The 389-nt window shown below is 64.5% G+C and overlaps 1 protein-coding gene across 1 annotated transcript in view; it reads right to left on the bottom strand.

The window, feature by feature from the left end:
* Window positions 1-69: 69 nt before the first annotated feature.
* The window catches only part of PARP3 (poly (ADP-ribose) polymerase family, member 3), a gene marked incomplete at its 5' end in the record, with an annotated part of 3,328 nt that continues 3,008 nt past the window's right edge, over window positions 70-389 (bottom strand). Inside the window, one exon of the mRNA XM_010134703.1 lies at window positions 70-239. Coding sequence (XP_010133005.1) covers window positions 70-239 — 170 coding nt within the window. The remainder of the gene's footprint in view (window positions 240-389) is intronic.

The following is a 389-nucleotide window of genomic DNA, read 5'->3' as shown; positions in this document are numbered from 1 at the left end:
CACTGTGCCCGCTGCTATTGGGCATCATCGGCTGGTGCGGGATCGGGGCTGCTGGTTGCCTGGGCACCCTCAGAAGCGGAGCTGGACGAGGTAGCGGATCCGGCACTGGCTTTCCTGGTAGATGAGGTACTCACTCTGGCTGAAGGAGGAGCCCTTGTAGGCAGGCATGGGAATGGGCTTGCCCTGGCACACCAGCACCTTCTTGCCATCCAGCAGCACCTCCTCATCCTGCGCAGGGTCTGGGAGAGAAGACATCTCCCACCATCACGTCAAGGCCAAGATCTGGCCTCTCTCCCGCCGTGCTGTGCCTCCCCCAGCCCCACAGACCCCACAGCCCCTCCTGCACCAGGCTCACCCGGCTCTGTCCGGCCACAGGCCAGGAACCGGCT

The sequence above is a fragment of the Buceros rhinoceros genome, unplaced genomic scaffold (genome assembly GCF_000710305.1).
Source record: "Buceros rhinoceros silvestris isolate BGI_N320 unplaced genomic scaffold, ASM71030v1 scaffold22624, whole genome shotgun sequence".
Taxonomy (NCBI): Eukaryota; Metazoa; Chordata; class Aves; order Bucerotiformes; family Bucerotidae; genus Buceros; species Buceros rhinoceros.
This window is presented reverse-complemented; position numbering and strand designations above follow the sequence as displayed.